Genomic DNA, 17,357 nt, shown 5'->3' with positions numbered 1-17,357 from the left:
CCGCCGTGCCCTGGTCCGTACACCGACACCGCTCCACACCGGCCCGCCCGCGCACACTGCCGCTCCCCCGGCCCCGACGCTGAAATTTTATACCTCCCTCCCATGACGTCCCCGGGACGGGGCTCGGGCGGGGGAGGGAGCTCCAAGCCCGGCCTTCGGCTGCGCCAGCCCCGCGCTAATGGCTCCAGCAGCCGCACAGCCCCCACCGCTCCCCCCCTCCGCGCTCCCCGCCGCCCCCCGCGCTCGCCCGGGGCCGCCTCGCTCCGCGCGCCCCGGGCCCCTCGGCGCGGGGCGGCCCCGCGCGCGCCCTTCGACGTGGCCGCCGCACCGCCCCGGCGGCGGCGCGTGCGCGCCCCCTGCTGGCGCCACTCGCGCGGCGGCGGGCGGGCCCTTCGCGGTGGTCCGGGCGGCGCGGCGAGGCCCCTCCCGCTTCCAGCTGCAAAATCGCATTAAAAGCCGCTAAAAATACCCCGAATACTTTCCTGATGTGGTTTCTTTCCGAGGGAGGGAGGGGCCGAGCGGCGGGGTTCGGCCGCCGCGCTGCGGACGGGGGGCTGCGGCGGGACTGGCGGCCCCGCGGGCCGAGGCACGGTGGCGGCAGGGTCAGGGCGATGCCCCTCGTCCCTGAAGGCAGGTGGCAACCAGAGCTCCGGGGGGTGCCCGGTCACGGCAGCCCTCGCTGCGGCGAAGTGGCTGCGTCGGGCTTCCGCTACCCTCGGAGGGGGCCAGGACCACAGACAAAGCACCGGCCGTGGATGGGGCTATAAGTCATAACCCGGGCCTATGCGGGTCTCTCTCCCGGGGCGTGCCCTCACTACGGCCACTCGCAATACCGGCCTCCCGCCTCAGTGCCGCGGGCTGGGCCCATGCCCGCTGTCCCGGAGACCAGAGAAGGGCTCCCGGTCCGTGGAGCGAGCGAGAGCTCTTCTCTTGGCATCACCCGGACCCTGCCCCCAGCACGCAGTCCTTCTCCCGGAGCCAGCAGAGGGGCAGCCCCTGAGCCATCGGCTTTGTGCCTTCCCAACCCATGGCAGCCGCTCGCAGCCCTGGCAGCGCTGCCGAAGGAGCCAGCCAGCCCGCTGGGTTGATGGTGCGTTGGAAAAGTGGGGCAGGGACAGTTCCTGCGATGCTGTGGGCAGAGTGGGATGTGGGCAGAACTCTCTGTGGAAGCAAGTCCTGGATCTTTATACTCTGGGAGAGGTGGGGCCCCGGCGGCATGTGGCCCCTTGGAGCGGTGGTGTCCAGCAACAGCAGGCAACAGTGCAGCTGGAGGCATCTGGAAACACCGGGCACAGCTGCAGGGAACCTTCCCTGACCTGCGTGTTCGGGGGCCTTGGGCTGGGAGAGCACTGCAAGCTCAGAGGACAGTGACTCATCCAAGACATGCAGTGTGGAACAGGTTGACAGGAAATCCACGGGGCAGCTGGGGGTGCTGGATGCACTGTGAGCCATTTTGTGCAGCTCTGAGGAGATGTAAGGGTGAGCTTCTCACTGTTTGCTTGTGCTTTGCTTGGGGAAGAGGAATTTAGAGTTCTTTGATGGAGTGACAAAATGTAACAAGATTTAGTAGCTCCAAGATGATGTTAGGCAAATTTTAACTTGAAGTAAGATGCAAATTATCACTGTTGACATTAAGTATACATGGAATATTATTATGTAGGTTGGGATGGATGTTTCTAGAGCTCCCCAGGTACTTCTGAAATGAATTTTGGATGCTTTTCCACACTGGGATCTCCTCTACCCTGCTGCCAGGTTGGAGGTCACACTAAATGCAGTCAAACTGATTGCTTTGGACTCCAGTAATCTATTTGCTACAGTGCTGCATAGTGACTTATTAGTTAAGATGGAGATAAGTACAGAAACTATAAGAAATTACGAGAGTTTCCCAGAGGCTGGTCCTGGGCCCAGGTTTTATTAATGATCTTGGCACGCCAAAATGGATGTGCTAATGAAATTGGCTGCTTATCCAAAACTGGAGGCATTGTTGATACAGGGGAGGACTGGGATATCCTATACGAGGGGTTAGGCAATTTTGAAGGCTAATACAGGAGAAATGGGATGAAATACAATAGTACAAAATGCAAGGTTATGTTGCTAATGGCTGAGATCAGACTTTTCTGTTACCAGCTGACAGTGGGAGCTTACTGCTTGGAAGTAAGAGTGGAGAAGGATGCAGGTGTCCCTGCTGGTTCCAGTATTGGGCCACTCACTTTCTGCTCCAAGTGTTGCTCTGTGGGTTGAAAAGAGGTGGGGAAGCCCCGTGGTCTGACATGCACTGGAAGCAATGCTGGTGGCTGTGAGCAGCAGTCATTAACAGGTTGCACATCTTTTACATGCTGGAACCCAGCTAGGCTGAGGGAGAGCCTGACAGGGCTACTGAACGTGTATCATAGGAAATATTTCACACTTGGCAACTCTGGCTGGGGTTTGACAGTCTGAGCTGGGGCTGATGTAACACAAATAGCATCTGTTCTCATGGCAATCAAGACAGGCAAACGTGTGGGCCTTTGCTGCCTGTCAAAGCCCCTTTCACCTTCCAGAGGGAGGGATATCTTGTTTGAAGCTTTGCAATTGTCAGGGGATTTTGTTCTGGAGCCTACAGAAATAAAAATATTTGCAGTTGTTTCCCTCCTCCAAAACCCCTTAGAAGGTGCATGGAGGAAAAAAAATCCTGCAGAAAAATTAAACTGAGATGCTTGGAGCTGCCAGTATGCTGCTAGTGTGGAGCAGGATACAGCAGCAGTCTTTGCTGAGTGCTTCACTTCCCAGTGGAAGCTTAATGTCTTAATGAATTGGCCCATATCAAAATCGGGAGTCTGGCTGGCTGCCTGATGTGAAGATTGGGTGAGGGAGAAAGCACCGTGCTGTGTCACTTGTTGCTACTGGAATTGCCCTGTATCCCATAAATCCTACTGCTGTCAAAGACCTGCTTTAGAAAACCTTTGGCCGCTCTGAATAAGGTGGTCATTGTGCAATCATGTGGGCTTTCCACCATAGCTGTAGCTTTAACTACATGTGTGTGCCCTTGCTTTAAAGGGGGTCTAGGACCAGAAGCATATGGGAGGGCTCAAGTGTGATTGCCTTCCCAGAATTTCTCACGGATAGGAGCACCAGACACAAGCTCTATTCATATGTCTGCCAGTCAAGGAGAAATCAACAGTAAACAGCACTAGTGGGGAACTCTGTTAGTCCTATTCTCTGTGATCAGGTTTGTGCTGAAACCAGATGGAGAGAGTCCGTGCTTAGATGTGAGAACTTGTCCGTGAAAGGAATGCTTGCGGAGTTCTTACTTGCTGTTCAGCTTAGAGGGGGTGGCAGCAGTGTGATTTACAGTGAGGGCAAAACCAAACAAGTAAGGTAGACTGAGAGCTGAGAATACACCTGAAACTGTACACTGGGAAAGAGAAACCCTGGCACCACAGACCTGAACTGGACAGAAAGCAAGCACTGAAAATAGCTTTGGACAACCACAGCAGCACCAGTCATTTGTCCTGTTACCTGGCTCCTTCTCAGTTGGTTAAGTGGAGCTGATCTAGGCTGAGGGTCAAATGCTGCCTGTGGTGTCACCTTTAAGACAGAGGAAAATTAAACTGTTCAGAAAATGTAACCCAAACACTTAAGCAAAATCCACTTTGGCCACAACATGAAATGATGAATAAAAACTCTTTTCCTCCTGTTGCCCTTCCCAAGCAGGCAAAACTTTCAGGGGTAGGTGACAAACCCCATTCCAATAAGTGGAATCCAGAGGGATTAGAGGTAGGACTGATTTTAGGTTTCATTCTTTCTGCACGTCTGCTCTTCCCTCTCATTGAGAATCTCTGAAGTCAGGAGTCAAAATTCTGAGGCAAAGCTCAGTTGCCCAAGTCTTTACATGTTTTCTTTCCCGCAGGAGTTCACCCTCCCTCAACTGGCCTGAGACTTCTCTCCCTCGGGTAGGCAGCAAGCAGCACAGAGTGTCTTGGGGGAAAATGGGAAGTACAGGTGTACTGTCTGGGATGGGGACCCAGGGGAAATTGTGAGAAAAATCTTGGAGGGGGAGGGCAGTTCCAAAGAAGTGAATGCACTGGCCATGCTGCTTCATGATTTGTCTGTCCAGGATAGCATCCCTCTACCCTGGCTCTGGGAGGATGATCCTGCCAGCTACCTGCGTGGGAGGATGTGGGAGGATGTGGGAGGATGGATTGTAAGAGAATAGAGATAGTGCTGAAGGCCATCTTTGCCCCTGAGGAGTTGCAGCTGGGCTAATTACTAAAGAGTAGGAACAGCCCTGTCCTTAATAGGTCACAACTGTGTCCAATAAGGGTGGCTGTTATAGAAGAGTGGATTAGCTACTCGAGAGGAGTTTGTTGGCTGTGCTGTGAGAAGCAAGGGTTAGGCGGTCGTGCAAGGGACAGGGACAGTAAGGGTTAGTATGTGCTACTAGGGACAGGAAGGAGTCAGCTGGCTGTGTGGAAGAAAGAGAAAAGGAGTCAGTGCTGTGAGGAGCTGCCTGTGAGAACTTGCAGAGAGAAGGTATGGGAGTTTTACAGTAGGATGATAAACTGATGGGGACAGTCAGTTCCCATCCACTGTTGATTCGTGCCAAGCACCGACGCCGACAGGAGCACAGCTGGCGATGTACTCCTACCCAAGGATTCCTGCCCCAGGATGCCTTCCTGTTTTAGCAGACATTGCTCTAGATGCTATCATGCTCCTCTTGGGGTGCTCTCTTTCTGATCAAGAAGGTCAGCTGTAAGTGTATCGTAACCCCAGAGCTACAGTCCCCTCTGTCTCCTGGCATCTGTGTAGCTGTGTTGTTGCAGCAGATGTTTGGAGGTGCTGGGGGGAATTGAGAAATGTAGGACCATATTCCCATGGCCCTGGTGGTGAAGCATGGGGCTAAGTGCAAACTACCCTCTCTACCTCATGAATGCTTGAATCTGTAATTAAAAGAGAAGAACAAAGTTTATGGAAGATCATAATTTTATAAAGCCCAGTGAGCTTGGCTTCAAAAAAGGAAAATCATGTCTCACTTACTGAATTCCTTGAACATGTCAAGATTTGTAAAGGGAGATAATATCTTTTATTAGACCAATTGATACAGCTGGAAAAAACACACAAGCTTTCAGGCACAGAAACCCTTATTTTTAATGTTTTCTTTTCCAGCTGTATCAGTTGGTTTAATAAAAAGTTATTACCTCTGCCCACAAATCTTATTTCACTTAATCCTTAGATCATCACAGCACAACTACTTCAACATGTCAGTAGGAATGGAAAAAAGGAGAATTGTTTGATACAATTTATTTAGATGACTTAAAGTTCCTCAGCCAAACCATGAGCTTCTACAAAAGCTTAGCAGGTTCACTGTGAAATCTAGTGCCTTTAGTAAAAGATATTCCTGGGAGGCTTAAAAGTTTAGACTTACGGAGTCAATTTTCATCATGGCAAAGTGTTAGCAGTGTAGTTTGTGGTGGTACAGTTCTCTATTTTAGCAGCAGAAGAAATTATTTAGGCTAATGAGCATGGGTGAAAATTGTGAGGAATGTGAGATTGCAGAATAAAATATAGGCAAATGGACAAAGTACTGGAAAACTGAATGTTTGTTAAACGTGGCGCTAAAACCAGATTTATTTACAATTAATCTGTACATCTGTCGAGCCAAGAAACGGGTCATTTTATACAGCTCAGTGGAAATCTCTGCACAACTCACGGCTGAGAAGCATGTGTGTAATGATCGTTGTGCTTACATTTGATCCTTGGCACTGCCTCCACCGTGGGCTCTGGGGACCGGCTGCCCCATCTGGAAAGCTGTGTTAGAGAGCCAGGGAGAATTGGGAAGAGCATCAGGAGACTTTGGCAAAAACCTCTATCAGGAGACAGATGTGTAAGGCTAGGATTTATCTGCCTTAGTGGGAACTTAAAAAGTGTCTTCGGCAAAAAGCTGGAGAAGGCAGAGTGTCAGACTGTTCCTGGCCTGCCACACCGCAAGTGGAATTAGAAAGGGCTGAGAGCCCGCGTGAGGTGTCGCAGCCCTGGCGTCCCCCTTAGTCAGGCCAAGGTCCTAAGACTGCCGTGGGGTGGATGATTCTGTGGCTGCCAGGCGCCGAGTGCTCGGCCCAGCCCGCGGGGGCGGGTGGCCGGGCGCTGCGGGGCTGCCGGCCGAGCGCGGCGGGGCCGTGCCCGCGGTTGCCGGGGCGGCGGGGCGGGCTGTCCGCCGGAAGCACCGGCGGCGGCGGATGGAGGCTGAGCCGGAGCGAGCGGAGGCGCCGCGCAGGGGCGGCGTCGCCGGGGTGAGCGGGACCGGGGCGGGCCCAGCCTCTCCGAGCGGGGGCTCCGGGGCCTTGGACCGCGGTCCGGTCGCGGCCCGGAGGGGGCGCGGGGTCGGCGCGCGGCTGCCGTGGGGCGCCGTGCAGCGGAAGGGCCGAACCGAACCGAGCCGAGCCGAGCGACCGGCGGTGGGGCCGAGCAGCGCGGCTGGGCGGGCCGGGAGGCGGCTGCGGGGCTCACACCTGCGGCAAGTGAAGCCTCTGCACTGTGGGGGCACCGCGCCTCGCTGCGGGGCGTGGCGCGACGGCAGGGCCGTGCCTTGCGTTCTGCTCCCTGCAATGAAACGCCTTTTGTCCTTAACTGAGTGTCCTCTGCTCCTTCGTGTTTCCCCCTGCACTACAGGTACTAAAGATGGGCCGTCGAGCCCGCCAGGACCTCTTTGCGGGTGAAAATCTCAGCAGGAAGAATTCCCCGTCTGCTTCTCTTGGAGAGGTGGGTGTCCTGTCAGCAGGGCTTGTCTGTTGTCCTGCTGTTGTCTCCAGTTGGGAATTATTAATTTCTTCTGAGATTCCTTCCTGCATGGTGTGCTTTGCCCTTTGAATTTTGTCCTTAGATTTGGGACTCATGTGCCTGCCTTGTCCCTTTCCCGATGTTGCCCTTTGTATAGTAGTTTCCACACAGGGTCCTATCTAGGGCTATGGTTTCTTACATGTCAAGTATGGAGAGTAGTATCATACAGGACTTGGGGCTTCTCCATTCTGTGCATGCATATCTTCCTGATGTTTTAATTTCTAGATTTAAAATATAAGCAGGCACATCATTTTGTGACCAGTTTTGCCACCATCTTTGGTTGCAAGGCAGATAAACAGATGCCTTACTTTTGTGCTTTGCTTTGCTAGAGCCAGAGTACATCTGACATGGTCTCTATCAAGTTTGTGATGTTCTTTTTCATTTTCTCTGTGCGTGGCTACAAAGGTCATGCTAGGAGCCAGCTTTGCAGCATCTGAGACTTTTCCTATTGGGTAATAATGTGCAAACTCAGCTCCCACTTGTCTTTGGAGGAAGACTTGGTTCAGAGGCTGTTCTGTTAGTACACCTTCAAATGGTAGAAGGGGGTCAAGAACCCCTCTTTCTCAGGGGAGTGAGTCAACATCCTCAAGTATCCAGAAATAGATCTGAACTGTTTCAATTGAATTTTTTGCTTAGTGTTGCAGAATGCTGAAATTCTTCTGGAAGCCTGCTGTTGGATGTTAGCATGGCTTCTCCACAGACATCTCCTGCTAGAAGGAGCGGCTCTCAAGAAATGACATACCAATTTTGCTCCCTGACACATACCATATGGACAAAAATGTCATCCCACTTCCACTTTGTTGCTGGTGATACTTGTTTAAATGAGTTGATGCTTCCTATTTTGCAGTGCCAGTCAGTGGTCTCCAGCATACCATATTCTTGGCTTCTTTAAACTGGAAACCCATTTTGCCCTGCTGGCCACCCTGGCACCAACTTTGCTTCAAGCTACTTTGCTCAGAGCCCTGGGACCTTCTGTCTTGGAGTGACTGGAGTGACCCCTGATTTCCTGTGCAGTGACAAAACTTCCCTATTACACTGAGTAGCTCTGTCCCATACATCTGTGCCAAAATGGTTGTGGGGGGATTTTTCCTTTGAGACCCTGTGATGCCGTTGAAAATGGCATTATTACAGCTTGGCTTACAATAACACCTCATAGAGCAGACTTTTTTTTCTGGAGAAAGTGTGCTCTTTTCTTTTGATAGGCATAATGGAGAATCATCTTCCACCTAGGGATTCTCCCCTTGGATATGCTGTAGGCATTCAGGATGAATTCTGTGAGGGAATGTGCAGTAGATTCAATTTAAGAGCTAGAAGTAACCGTTGACCTCATAGGTAAAGAAAGTCTTAGGGAAACCAGCTGGTGGTGTAAGGGGGTGTAATCATTAGCTGGCCTCCACATCAGGGTGGCTCACTGTCAGATTGTTCTCTTGCTGGAACTGGCCAGCCTAGTTCATGGTCTGATTCTCTGGTTTTAAAGAGACCAGGGCATTATGTGGAGGTACAGCTGATGGACTATAACTTACTGTAGTTTGCTTGTGCTTACTGCTCACATCACAACCATTTCAATAGCTAGGAAGAGATCATAGGGGCTCCAGGACTTGGGCCAGTCTTGAAGAAGACTAAGAAATATTTAGAGTGTGCTGTTTGAAAGCAGTGAGCTTTTCAGCAGCAGAAGGGTGAGGCCTTCCATGCCAACATTCAAGTATGTTAGTACTGGATGTTAACCACCAGGAAGATGTCAATTGTCTCCCTTCAGACAAGTCTTTGTTGCTAAATGTTTGTGTTAATAAAGAACCTTGGAGGTATTGGAAGAAAGACAAAATCCACTCTAAATGATCCTCAGCCTATTCCTTTGCTCCAAAATTGGAGGCTTTTTATACGTGACCATATTTGTTACCAAAGTGAGTATTTAACAGAACTAATATTGTTTTTTTTTTTACCTTCACCCTAGATTGGCAATCACCTTTTACTTTTGTGGAAGCTTGGCCTTATCTTGCTGTTAAGTGGTGGGGTTACAATGGATGTCCCATTCAGCCATCTAGTCATCTTGAACCCTTTATAAGAAATCTTAGAACCCTTTATAAGAAATGCAAGATTTAAAAAGTCCTTTTTTTTTTTTTTTTCCTGGAACTGGCAGTAGTGGATTAGGTGCTGTGTAATTAATCTCAGCATAGAAGGTTTTATTCTTACTGATTTTTGAAGGTAAAGGGGTTTGTCTTAAACCTTTGCCATATTTACACCCTCATATGCAATTTCACATTCAGGTTAGTGATTTTGCCTTCCTCAGAGGTTCCTCAGAGTTTTAAAACTAGTTTAATTCACCTTGACTCTTTTTAAATTTTATTTTTTCAATTCCATGCTAATCAACCCAGTTTCCACCCATCTCCTTTCTGGTAAGAACATACCATTTCTGCTATTGTTTGGGTCTTTTTGTGACACTGAGAAGTATCCAGGAAGTGTTTTCCAGTCAGAGCAGCTTGCTTGAAGGAAGCAAAAAGTACCTGTCTATCCATGTTTCAACATCTGGGCTTATTACAAGGAAATTCGCTTAGAGGGCAGACAATTATTGTAATTAAAAAGATCTTTGTTTTGAAGTCAATAGGCAAATCATCTGACTTGAAGCATAGATCTTATCAGGTTACTGCTGATCTCTGCTTGGCCTGGCCTCTCTCTTCCAAAAGAGACTCCAAACGGTGTGCTGCTCTGTACAACAAATGTGTGTTAAAACCTCCTTCCCCAGGGTATAGTTGCAATGTCTTGTGCGTTTTAGCCTAATATACTTCTCCCAAGCTCTATGAAAACACTATATCTTAGTGTTTTTTTAGTGCCTGATGTGTGTATCTCCCACAAGAATATTCTTAACTACAGCAGCAGATCTGTTATTCCTCTGCCCAAATCTACTTCATAATTCCCATTCTATGTGGAAGTACCTGCATTATCTTCAAATGTAGACCTCCTCAGGGGCTCATGAAAAGTCACAGAGCTCACACTCTGCCCATGTGACATGCAGAGCATTCCTGCCTTTTCAGAAGTACAAGTACTAGCAAACAACACTGCAGCTATGTGTTATTTCACCAGGCAAGATGGAACATGATTCTTTGCTGTAACTGGTGCAGTTGGCACCCTCCTGCAGCAAAGGCTGTGTGTGTTCCTGCCTTCAGAGCTCCTTGGCAATTCAGCAGGCCCTTCTTGGGCACCCAGGGGAATATGCTGTAAGTGGGAATTCCTAGAGATAAATCTGCTTGCTGCATGCCAGAACTCTGCATTTCAAACATTCATTTCAGAGGGGTAATGTATCTCTTTTTCCATTGAGAGGCCTTTCCCATCCCCTGGCTTGATGTGGTACATTTACTCATCTTGATGCTATCAAGTTTCTGACAGAATGGGAGAAACTCAAGCTAGTCATGTTATTTGTATAATGAGAGGGACAGATCATATAATGAGATCTGTTGAAAATCTTTGCTATCCCATCCTAACAGGACTTCTGGACACTTCTACAGAATAGAAGTCAAACCTTTTTCCTGGCTCTAATATCACTGTACCCAACAGCCTGAATTCTTGATGACATCCATCAGAAGAAGTTGTTTGGCCAGGTTTGGAGCTCTTGATGAGATTGATTTGGAAGGCTGAGTGGAAAAGCCTTTTAAAAATTTATCAGCAGATTTTTCCTTTCCTGTTTCTTCTCTCAACAAGAATGAACTATTTACTGTCCTGTAAGAAATCTGTATGCAAAAATATTTTAATGTTATCCTACTTCATGGTCTATTTTCTTTATCCTACAGTGAAGTGTTTCCCTTGGGACCTTGTTCAAGAGTTCCCTGGTTTCTGCCTCTTGCAGTCTCAGTATGATTTTGCCAGTGTGTCTCTGGCAGCACTCTGGAGATCCTTTGAATGGTGACTGCTTTACTAGGCAATGGCCAGCCTAAAGGATGAAGGTTTTCTCTATTTTGAGAATTTTTCCACACAGGTAGGACAGAATGACTTTATATCAGGGTTTGCCCAAAAATCAAGCTCCCTGCTGGCTCTCTGCCACATTTCACCACAGCCTGGGGAAAGGCTTTGTGCTTTCACTTCTGAAACTGTTTTTTTCTTTTTTTTTTGTCCTAGCTGGTATTTGTAAACTTGCTTATGTAGTTGTGGTCCTTGGGTGGTAGTTAAAAAGCATTTCTTGCTGTAAAAAAATACCTTATTCAGCATAGATCCTGGCAGACAGACAAAAACTTGGGCCATCTCTGCTGCATGTTGGAAGGATGTTCTCACAGGTGAATTTTGCAAAGCAGCTGTCCGGACTTCCACCACCCAGTTTACAAACACTCCTGGCAGTGATTCTTTAGGCTGACATCCAGGCTTCGTTTTAATAGGACTCTATTACCGAGCCCAAATGAGTAAAGAATAATAATAAAAAAAGAATTGCTGAGGGTGAGACCCACGTGAAAGATTGCTCCAAGAAGTGGTTATTTAAATGCTTTTCCAACATGTGTTGCCCAGCTAGATTTTCTTCCACGCTAGTGCAAGTCTTGTACTGCGCGGGCTCTGTACATCCAGAGAAGCTTAGGTCATGTTGGACCCCAGAGGAGCCTTTCTGCTTTTGGCTGTGGGAACAAGCAGGCCCCTGGCTGACAGACACATGCTTCCAACAGATTTTTACCAGTTGGGTAAATCTGTTTTCATTTGTACTACTCATTGGTAAGGACACCTTTGTACCCCAGCTGCTCTGACCTGCGTGTAGCCCCTCTCTGCTCTTGTTGTAGTCAGATCGTAAGAGCAGATGACAGCAAAGACACAAAATGAACTCAGATACCAACCGCTTCCATGAGAGATATATGCAGTTTATGAACCACATGGCTTCCATGTTCCAGGAGAGATGATTTAATCCAGAAGAAGAGTCAGGTGGGTTAGTGGAGTGTTTCCAGCCATCCTATGCATACTCCTGGTGTAGGGTCATAGGTCAATCTAGGATATTCTAAATTCTCCTCCCAGGTGGTTCTGAAGACTGTGATTTCTAGAATAGCATAAAGATTATTGGGTTCTTAATTACCTCCTTGCATTTGGTGCCTAACAGCACTGGTTGTTGCAACTGCTGGTGCTGACAGTCTGCTCATATAAAAGGTTCTCAACCAGTTTGCAACTTTCACGGTGATTAACAGGCTGATTTTCTTGAGTTACTTATCTACCCCACAACCAAGCTGCTCCCTTATAGTGTTAGCTAAAGATCATCTGCTGAAGCTAACACTGATGGCAGCTGTCTTACGCTAACTGCTACAGGTTGTCCTCTCAGGGGAGAATCTGAGGTTGCTTTGAGAAAGAGTAGCTTCTGAAAAAAGGGCTGCAGCCTGCTACAGTGTATAACCCCTAGTACAACTGGTCCAGCATCAGTTCTGGTCTCTGGCATGGCTGCAGTGACTCTCCATATGAATCTTTCTAGGATCCTACACACCTGAATAATTTGAATTTTATCATGTTATAGGGAGAAGGAACCAAGTCTGTTCTCTTCTTGCTCACGTTTGATTTTTGTTTTTTTCTTTAACTACTGCAGTTGGCATCTGCATAAATGACTGGATATAAAATGTTGTAATGGTGGGATCAACTTTGTGTTTTGTTCAAATGAATAAGTTAGCAAAGCATGTGCTGCAGGACAGTCATAAATGTCAATCTTCGAGCTGTTTTTTGCAGGCTTCCATAGTGCTTCCTTTTAACTTCTTTCTTTCTTTTTCCCTCCTGACCCTTCAAGGATGAAGACTATCAGCAAAAGGTTGACCATGTAAGACTAGAGGCTTTCTAGGTAGATACTGGCTCCTCTGAAGGGGACTAGCAGGATCAACCTATTATGTGTCTGGAGACTACCTTAAGAGGGTACTGTAGTACAGGAGAAAAAGATAAAGTTTGCTTTAGATGCAGTGCCTTTCCTGCATCCTCTGTTTCTGATGCCAACAGATTTTTAATTATCTTTGAAACAGCTGCTCTTATCAGCTGCTGCATCTTGTTTTGAGGTCACAGATTTATATGTGGCCACTGAAAAGATGCTCTGTTTTTATTTAAAAGTCAGGACAGCAATTAGCTAATAGAGTACAAAACCTGACTTAACCTTAAAATGCTGTACAGTATGGTTAGTTTGCTCTTATAACATGAAAACTTATCTTTAGGGATGATGAAGTCTTGCTGGTGCCCCAGAGGAGAAGGCCAGGCAGTAGTAATGAGGACATGTGCCTTTGTATTTTCTATAAGTCTTTTCTTTTTATTGCACTAGCACTGAATACCAGAATCTGTAGTTAATAATGTCATAGTACTTCTTACCAGGCTCCTTTTACACACAGAGGGGGAATAGACATATCCTTTCTTATCCTGCACCAAAGCTAAAATATGCCTTAGCATTAAGTTAGCATTAGAAGCCAGGACGATGCTATTCAGAACAACCTGAGAAGTTCTGCCTGTTTCTGTTGAAGTCTTTGGGCTGATTGCCTTGCGTTCTTCCTAACCATGGAACTGATGTTGCCCAATTTTTCCTGCCTAGAGTTGCTCTCTGTTAGATAATTAAAACACCTTCTCCTGTGCTCTTAATTCCTTCTGCTGAAGGACCACTCCAGTACTGGTAGCACAGTAGATTCATCTGTGAAATGTAAAGCCCAGAAAAGAAACCCGTATCACCCATCTCATTAATTCTGGCCTCAGAAGGATATGCTCATCACAAGGAGTCAAGACTATTCAGATTAGCTCACTTTTCTCTTGGTAGTGCAAGAGGTGATATTGTATAAAAGATCCACTGGGTTTATTTGGCAGTGAGGGATGGTTCAGGACTATGCCCAGAGCACTTTTCCATTTATCAGGCAGACCTCCCACTGATGGGTATAGTTCTGGGGACTGGTTGCCTAATAGAAATTTTTACTGATAATTGATCTAATCTTCCCCCCCCCACACCCTCCCCTCGCTGGAACCAGTCCTTACAGTCATTTCACTGGAACTAATTCCACCTCCATACAGTGCCCTAAATCATTGATTCCCAAGGTCTGCTGTTGAGTGCTGACTGGTCACATGCCACAGGCGCCTTCTTGCTCCTGGCCGCTAAATTTCATTAAAATAACTTTACTGATGTGACTCTTCCACATGAGCAATTGTTGCTTCAGGGATGTTATGCAATTGTGCCTAGCAAGGAGATTTTACTTAGTATGAGGGGTCCCTGCTTTGAAAACTATTTTGTTTGGGTAATTCCTGTGTCCTTTATTCAGGCTTATGTTCTTAAGCATGACAGTCACACTTTATAGTATTTTTCCATTTGTAAAAGTCTGTAAATGGTATAAAATGGTTAACTGAGAGTTCAGAAATCTGAGCAGTAAGCTGCTTGTAACTTAGACTACTGTATGCTTACAAACTTCTGTTAATTGTATAAGTCTCTTCCAAATCAACTGTTAGTGGAACTTTGTTATAAAGTGTGATTCAAATCTTGTTGCAGTAGATCCCTCCCTTAGTCATTGCCTGGCCAATTTGAAATACTTGGCTTCTTGAATCATTTGTCTGAAGTTGGCCCCTTCGTCCCTCGGATGGCTTATATAACCCTTCTCTGAACTCCCTTTGGGCTTTGCTGAGTGTTACAATCTGAACTCTTCCTGGATTTGGTCCCTTTCCTCGAGCTGTGCTGAGGATAACTTTGTAGCTGCTTGAATACTAACAAACAACCTCATCAGGGTTGTCGATGTGAACCTATCTGCTGAGGTCCTGCCCTCCAGCCATCTGCCTGCTCTGAAACTTGCTTTGCATCCTTTGGCAAAACACTCATCTTGCATCTGAATTTTTGCCAGTTGAATCACTCATTTGGCTGCACCTTCCAAGACTGCCTGGGATATTTAGCCAAAGGCTGTGAGGCTAATCAATGGTATAATATAGGGTGTATCTTAATATTTCAGTTAATTTGCAGAGGCAGAATAAGCGGGAGTATGAATGTGGTTGTGAGCCAAGATTTTGCTGGGATCTTTTTGTGGCTTTGCCATAGATTTGCATTGGGACCTTGGAGAAGTCCATCCGCTAGTTTTCTTTAGTCCCTATCTGAAAGGAAAGCTAGAGCTTTATGCAGAAGCACTGTGGGTATTCCCTGAATAGACCCACAGGGGGACTTAGATGCTTTATCCTCATAACAAAATCCATATCCTGCACTGGGTGCCTGTGTAGTACGTAGATAATCCCAGGATGGGCTGGTAGATCTGTTGGGATGGTAAAGAGTGGCTGGGAATGGCAGTGTGTCTGAAATCCCGTCCTTCTGTGGAGTTCTGGCCCCATTCTGCAAGCTCTGGGAGTGCATATCCTTGCACTACCAGTGAGAGACCCTGATCCCCCCATCCTGTGTTTTCTAGCCTTCAGAAGTAGAGCAGGGCTTTTCCTTGCCTTCAGGGACCTCCATTTCCTGAGTAAGCAGATGCTCATTTCAGTGTTGCAACCTCATGCTTTAGACATAGAGATTAAACTGGCCATCTCCTTTCCAAGCTGGAAAACACTGATTTTATTGTCCCCTTTCTTCTCTGAGAAAGATGTAGTGAGTAATGTTTGTCACCGCCATAGGGAATATTGTATTTCATGACAAGCCTATAAGCTGTTCGGAGTTTGAGAAGGCTCTCAGTCCTTTCTCCTGAAGCCACTCTGCTTTGCAAATGGAACCAAAAGAATTTGGTACCATAGGGAAAGACTTTCTAACTGAAGGCAACAACATTTGAGTGGGAAGATGTCAGTTCCAATGGGTCCAGCTGGGACCTCATTCTCTAGCTGTTCTTTGGTAGACATGCCATAGATAGTCTCAAGGTCCTTCACAGACTAAAAACAGGGACAACACCTGATTTCTGACCCTTATACAGGTGAATTCTGGCCTCTGTGGCTCTATATCACTCAGTATTTGAGTGACAACATGCTTTAAGGCAACAACTGGAAAGAGGATTTGAAAATCTGGCCTTTCCAGAGGGGGCATTATAGTCCTTTTGTAGTTCTAGTTGCCAGTGCTTCTAACACATTTGGGTGGAAAAATGGGCTGTTGCTTTTTAGGTTAAGTCAACATGCCAGGAACAATTGTTTTCATTGAATGTTTGTTGGAAGAACAACTATAAAAAGAATGTAAATACCTGAAATATAAAGCCAGTTGTGTTCTTAAATTGCTAGGTCACGCAGTTGGGTGAGGTTGAGTGAGTGTATTTGCATTCTAAAATACAGTGCGGAATGATGTGGAGATCCCCTGGTGAGAAGCAGCCTGCACTCCACCTGGGGAGGTACTAGCTTCATTACCAGAAGTACCTAAAACAAGACAATTTCCAGACTTGGGCTGACTCATGTGGATCTTGCTTGCAGGTGTGTCTGCACCTGTGGTGTAGACATGGCCTAGGGCTTGATATGATCAGGGCCTTTAATCAGAGCGGTATTTTCCTGACCCAGTTCTTACCCTTGCATAGTGGTTGGCACCCAGCTCCAAACTCTCATTCCATTGTCTGGTCTGGATCTGTGCAGCAGCCACCCCCCAAGTGCTCTTCCCTCTCTCCCCTACATTCCCTGAAACTTTAAAACATGCAAGTGAGGAACCCAGCACCAGCTGTACTCAGCTGAGTGTTGATCAGGGGACCTTATTTGCGTAAAAATAATCACAACGGTTTGGGCACTATCCTTCCACTCTGGTTTAGAGAGTTCATGACCTAGGAAGTCATAATTGTAATGCAGTCACTTACAGTCATTTCTGTATCTACAGATGCACTGCAATAAGATCTAGAGTGTTGGTGTATGGCTGGAACAAAAATTTCCTATTCCCAAAGAGTTTACAGTCTTACTGCAATGTTTTTCTCTAGCATCCTATTCTCCTCTGTGATCTTCAGCTTGTAGAGGAGCCTTCGGCAGGGGTAGCTGCATTTTGTATATGGCATGTTGCCAGGGTTTTGCTTTCTTAGGCATGCAGTTGGGAGTGGGGCGAACTGGCAGTAGATAGCTCTTGAAGCAATTGGCATTTCTGAGAACCTGGGAGGGTTCTCTGAGGCAGAATTTCCTGTGGCTATTGCACACTGCGGATGCCCTCCCATTTATGTGGTCGTACTAGGCTGAGCTGCATTTGTTTCTCCATGTCTGTTATGTGTTTTGATTTTTGCACTATTCTAGTAAATACCCTCCACTGAAAGGATCCAGCATCCAAGGAAGCACTGGGTTTTTTACCTGCTTCCATTTTACAGGGCTTGCATCTTTTTTTTTTTTTTTTTTTTTTTTTTCCCCAGAGGTCTTCTGGTTGCTTGTAGAAATGCTGGACTCCCAGACTGTTCCTGGGGACCTCTCATCTGGAAGTTGGCCAGATTCTCCAAGAGGAATCTAAAAAATGCAGCTGAACTTTTGTTCCCTAATTAGGCCATCTTCCCCAGTGTGAGCCCTAGCACTGCATGGCCTGGAGCTCCCCAAGGCCTTGTGCAGCCTCTCTCCCGTGCACCCCGACTGGCTGACCGGCAGGGCAGTTATTTTCAGCTTTCTGAGCTTATCTCCTTGCCTTTTGATGACATCTTCTGAAATAGCATTTCTAATCAGCCATGTTTCCCAGC

General features: G+C 47.2%; 1 protein-coding gene across 3 annotated transcripts in view; it reads left to right on the top strand.

Moving 5' to 3' along the window:
• The first annotated feature begins 6,045 nt into the window (after positions 1-6,045).
• IFT43 (intraflagellar transport 43) overlaps positions 6,046-17,357 on the top strand; it is a 43,779-nt gene continuing 32,467 nt past the window's right edge. The window contains exons 1-3 of one of the 3 annotated variants that reach the window (XM_068192789.1): positions 6,122-6,269; positions 6,649-6,738; positions 12,548-12,577. In XM_068192789.1, the coding sequence (XP_068048890.1) occupies positions 6,216-6,269; positions 6,649-6,738; positions 12,548-12,577 (174 nt within the window). In that variant the 5' untranslated portion in view covers positions 6,122-6,215. Of the gene's footprint in view, positions 6,270-6,648; positions 6,739-12,547; positions 12,578-17,357 lie in introns of all 3 variants that reach the window. The other 2 variants (XM_068192790.1, XM_068192791.1) reach the window with 2 other exon arrangements.

The sequence above is a fragment of the Anomalospiza imberbis genome, chromosome 6 (assembly GCF_031753505.1).
Source record: "Anomalospiza imberbis isolate Cuckoo-Finch-1a 21T00152 chromosome 6, ASM3175350v1, whole genome shotgun sequence".
In the NCBI taxonomy this organism is placed as follows: domain Eukaryota; kingdom Metazoa; phylum Chordata; class Aves; order Passeriformes; family Viduidae; genus Anomalospiza; species Anomalospiza imberbis.
Note: the sequence above shows the minus strand (reverse complement) of the source record. Positions and strands in the feature narration are given on the sequence as shown.